At 35.6% G+C, this 5,379-nt stretch overlaps 1 protein-coding gene across 1 annotated transcript in view; it reads right to left on the bottom strand.

The window, feature by feature from the left end:
- Positions 1-5,379, bottom strand: part of LOC102673287 — a 64,177-nt gene that overhangs the window by 6,287 nt on the left and 52,511 nt on the right. Inside the window, 4 exon segments of the mRNA XM_031509756.1 lie at positions 2-195; positions 1,178-1,471; positions 2,418-2,429; positions 2,738-3,274. Of these exon segments, the coding sequence (XP_031365616.1) occupies positions 2-195; positions 1,178-1,471; positions 2,418-2,429; positions 2,738-3,274 (1,037 nt within the window).

Raw genomic sequence — 5,379 nt, 5'->3', positions numbered from 1 at the left:
CTCCGATTTCGCCCTGACGTCCGATCTGCCCGCGCTGCTGCGCCTGTGCCGCCTGTCCCCACGATCCTCCGACCGGTACCTCTTGTCGAACTTCTTGTAGAGACGGTGGCCGGGCACGTGCTTCGACGTGGAGGATCTGTGCCCTTCGGGGGAGTCCGCGAAACCTGCCGGCGGTCGAACGATCTCTTCCGAGACCTCGGGGTGGAGCAACACGACGGCACGCACGATAGAGAAAAGAGGTAGATAGACCGACAGATAGAGAAGACAGATCGATTCGAGATTCGATATTTTTGTTTTTCTTTTTTTTTTTCTTTTCCTTTTTTTTTTTTGGTGGTTGCTGGAGACGATTCAGTTTTAAGCCGAATTTAAACTGATTGATTCTTTCATCTTTTTTTTTTTTTTGGGAATAATTTTTTGTTTTTTAAGGAATCTTTAAGAAGAAATCTTAGAGGTTCTAAAGATTGAATAGTAAATAGTTATTTGTAAAGTTATCTCGCTTCATCTAATCGAAACTTACTCAACAATCATGGAAATTTCTGCGCACTAAATTTCATATTTGTTTTTCGCTTCTAGAATCGATTTTCCAAAAATGTTTCATGAATTAATTTATTAACACCCAGCGTGTTACGTGGATTTTTATGAGTTTTTTTTATTTAATTAGCGATTATTTTTTTGAAATAATTTTTTGTTTTATAAGGAAACATTTTTAGGAAGAAATCGATTCTAAACATTAAAGAACAATTTATCTAATCGAAAATTGAAGCGCTTATTCAACAATCATCGAAATTTCTGTGCACCAAATTTTTCATTTCTAGAATCGATGTTCTAAAAATGTTCCATGGAATGTTAACACCCAGCCCCATGAGAAATTGACGCTCTAGCCAATCACCAGAAACAAGTAAGAAGAAAGGAAGAAATTCAAGACTGAAGCAACGGACTAACGCACTACTCTATACCACTACTTGATCTAATTTATAACACTCGACTTATAATATAATATAACCTCGATCCCGCAAAATGGAAAAATAAAGTAAAAAAAAAAAAAAAAGAAAATAGAGAGGGATTGAGACCTGACGAAGAAAAAAAAAATACAGCCCCTATCGTGTACCATGCCTTCGAACTTGCTTCCTTTCGCAAGGAGGAAACCTTGACAAAACACAGCGAATGAATAATTTACCTCTCTGCCGCAGTGGTGGCAATGGGGGGCGTCAAGGGCGCCGATGGTCAAGCATTGGTCCGCCCCCTCGCTGTAGAAAACACTGTCGCTCCCAGGGCTGACAGACCTCAACGATTCCGCTGAAAGAGCCTTTAATCTGGCCTCGGGGCTCTGGGACTCGACAATCACCGCCCTTTGCCCGTTGTGCCCCGGACTTCGTTGATAACGGCCCGGGCTCAACCTCGAGCACATTATGTCGTCCGCCGCTCGCGACCTCCTTCGTGGCAGGCTCCCCGTTATGGCCGCGTTCTTGTCCTTAAATTCGAACGTGGGGGGAGGGGAGGGTTAGTTATTGCCATTGTATCCTCGTGTCGAGGCTCACCCCTTTGAGCAACGAGCAAGTCGAGGAGGGGAAACATTTGCAACGAGTTTGGGGAAATTGGAGTAATTTGAAAAATTGTTAAAATTGTTAAATTGTTTCCTATTTCACGAAACAGTCTCGATTGAAAGTTTTGAATTTTCATCCTGAGGTGCGTGATTAAGGTGCGTGATTAAGGAGTGCATAATTTTTGGAAATACGATTAAATATTTTTGGTGTCTTGGAAAAATGGTACGATTGGGGAAATTTTATTTAAAATCGAAATATTTGGATTCGTAAGAAATTTTTTAATGAGAGAAGATAAATTTTTTTTTTAATGATATTCGATTTGTTATTTTTTAAAAATATTCTTTATATATTTTTAGATTTCAATCAATTTTCTTCGAGCACATGTCTACACATCTCTTCGATCAGTTCTTTTTTTTTTTTTTTTTTTTTCTAATAATTGATTCGTGATGGAGAGGTTTAGTACCACTTTTCCACTCAATTCTACAATTGTTCTCGTGCCGATATTAATTAATTGTGCTTTGAAAGATTTGATCGAGTGCTTGATCTGTATTTATACCTAATGGGAGTTTCAATTAATATAGTTCTTAAATATATTAATAGATTGCACTATTATTTTATCGCGAAGAGGAAGAAATTGATATTATTTTTTTAAAGAAATTTGACATCTCGTGTTCGCGATAAATATTATAAACAAGAATTGAATTACATTTATCAAACATATTAAAATATTAAACAAACACCATGCAGGATTTTTAATAGTATTAAAAATAATTACACACAAATTTCGTACTTTACGTATAAAAATATTTTTTAACGTTAAAAAAACGAAAGGAAAAAATTAAGAAATTTAAAGAATTTAAAAATATGTCTTACTGGAAAATCCCACTGATTGCCAAAAGATAATTTCGTATTGAATATTACAATTTTCCTCCCAGATATTACAAAAAACAATATTTTATACATACTACGATTATTCACGAAGAATTATATTTATAATACATTCTCAAAATTTCAAATTTTCATGAATTTGAAAATATATACTTATACATCACTGTTTCACACGTATCCAATATTTTCGAAATACAAATTAAAATTTCACAATAGCTCAATATCTTTCGTTCAATGTACAAAATAAAATGTACCATTGCAAAAATAAATACAATAGAAAAAGTGAACAAGTATTCAAATATTACCTCGTTACTCCTTCTCCTGGTAGAAACATAACCAGTGGTCTTCCTCCTCGGACTCTCCCTCGTCCTCCTGTGCCTTCCATCGGCTCCCTCGCGGTGCAGGTGATGATGATGGTGATGGTGCATGTGATAGTGGTGGCTGCAGCTGGAATCGTCCGAGGTGGGCACATGGCCGCCATCCTCCCCTTGTTCCACGCGCCAATCCTCCTTCTGTGGGCTCCTGCTAATTTGTTGCTGTTGCTGTTGCTGCGCCTGCTGTTGCGCCGATTGTTGCACGGATATCGTCGCGTCCCGCTTCCTGTTGTTCTTGTGCGGGCTTCTCGCGCTCGTCGATTTCCCCCTCGGCCTGTGACGATGGCTAGGCGTTGGACTCAACTCAACGCTGTCCCCGTACGAATCCGCGCTCCGTTCCACGCCCGCGCCGCTTCCCAGAAAGTCGAGGGAGAACGTCTTCCTTCGTCTGCGCCTCTCCTCCTCGGTCCAACCGCGCAGATCCGGCGGAGACTCGGCGTAACCGCCCGAAGAGGAGCGGTGGCCTTCCTGCAACCGAGTTTTTGCCATGGATTGTGTGAATGATGGATACTTTCGAATCGTGACACGTTTGCGCTGAGAGTGGCAATTCGAAAGATATTTATGTTTGATTCTTTTTAGAATATCATTTCAATAGAATAGATTCCTTAGGTTCTTTATATATAATATTATGAAGTGTAGAATAATGTACTGTCGAGTGGCTAGGTTTTTTTTTTATTTTAAATTAGACCGTGATCGCGGAACTGAAATATTATTTTCAAAATTTTTGAGTTTTGTAAGGATGGAATACGGTAATGGAATTAGAGTTTGTGAGAGTCAGTTTGATGCCAGTGGCAATTCGAACGATATTTGTATTATTTATGCGGATTGTAAATCATGGATACTTTTGAATCGTGACACGTTTGCGCTGAGAGTGGCAATTCGAACGATGTTTGTATTTATGTTTGATTCTTTTTAGAATATCATTTCAATAGAATAGATTCCTTACGAAGCGTATAATAATGTACTGTCGAACTAGGTTTTTTTTTATTTTAGATTATGAAAATTAGATTGTGATGGAATGGAAATATTATTTTCAAAGTTTTTGAGTTTTGTAAGGATGGAATTAGTTGGAGCGAAGATGAGTTTTCAAGAGTTGGTCTGATGCGAGCAATTCGAAAGATATTTGTATTTTGATTCTTTTTAAAATATCATTTCAATAGAATAGATTCTTTACAAAGTGTATAATAATGTACTGTTGAGCGACTAGGTTTCTTTTTTTATTTTAGATTGTGAAAATTAGATTGTAATCACGAAAATATTATTTTCAAAATTTTTGAGTGTTGTGAGGATGGAATACGGTAATGGAATTAGTTAAAATTTGTGAGAGTTGGTCTGATGCCAGTGGCAATTCGAACGATATTTGTATTATTTATGCGGATTGTGAATTATGGATACTTTTGAATCGTGACACGTTTGCGTTGAGAGTGGCTACTCTTTGATGCGAGTAGCAATTCGAACGATATTTGTATTTATGTTTGATATTTCTTTTTAGAATATCATTTCAATAGAATAGATTCTTTACGTATAATTTTATGAAGCGTAGAATAATGTACTATCGAATGGCCAAGTTTTTTTTATTTTAAATTAGATCGCGAAACGGAAATATTATTTTCGAGTTTTTTAAAGTTGATAAAATTTTTGAGGATGGAATACGATAATGGAATTAGTTGGAGCGAAGATGAGTTTGCAAGAGTCTGAGTGGCAATTCGAAAGATATTTGTATTTATGTTTGATTCTTTTAGAATATCATTTCACGAATTCCTTACTTATAATCTTATGAAGCGTAGAATACTCAAAGTTCAAAGTTTAGCTAGGTTTTTTTTTATTTTAGATTGTGAAAATTAGATCATGATTGCGGAACAGAAATATTATTTTCAAAATTTTTGAGTTTTGTAAAAATGGAATACAGTAATGAAAGAATACAGAATTAGTAGCGAAAATGAATTTGATTTTGTCATTATTGAATAAATTATTTCTATTCATTGATGATGAAGAGAAGGAAATGCAGCGATGAAAGTAGAGATGGTGAAGAATAATAAGTAACGAATGTGAGAGCACATTATTGGGATTGTAAGGTTTGCTCTCAACGAAATAAGAAAGATGAAAGACATTTTATCATGTGATACTTGCACTGACAAACCGAGGATCTTAATAATTGCTTTATTATTAAAATAGACTTTAATATTCAACAAATTTTCTTCCTTTATACGTATAAATATATGAAATAATAAAATATATAAATTTTACACGTTAATTTGCGTGTAAGATCATTTTAATGCATTTCTTAGCTAGCTAAGTTATTCATAAAGTTGGTTAAAAAATATGAATTTTTGCATCGATAAAAAAAAAGAAGATAACATTTGTGCTATAAAACGAAGAAACCATTTTTATCCTTCCTCTCTTAAATTAATAAATTAATAAACATGTCATTAACCGATCAACTTTTCTCCTACTTGATCCCGCAAAACATGGATCCCTTCAAATGTGAAAAAAAATTCACATTTAATCTTCCAGAGATCGTAGCTCAACTGGAGCGAGAACTAATTCGACACCATTAACCAAAATTCGAAAAT

The sequence above is a fragment of the Apis dorsata genome, unplaced genomic scaffold (genome assembly GCF_000469605.1).
Source record: "Apis dorsata unplaced genomic scaffold, Apis dorsata 1.3 scaffold_172, whole genome shotgun sequence".
Classification (NCBI taxonomy): domain Eukaryota; kingdom Metazoa; phylum Arthropoda; class Insecta; order Hymenoptera; family Apidae; genus Apis; species Apis dorsata.
This window is presented reverse-complemented; position numbering and strand designations above follow the sequence as displayed.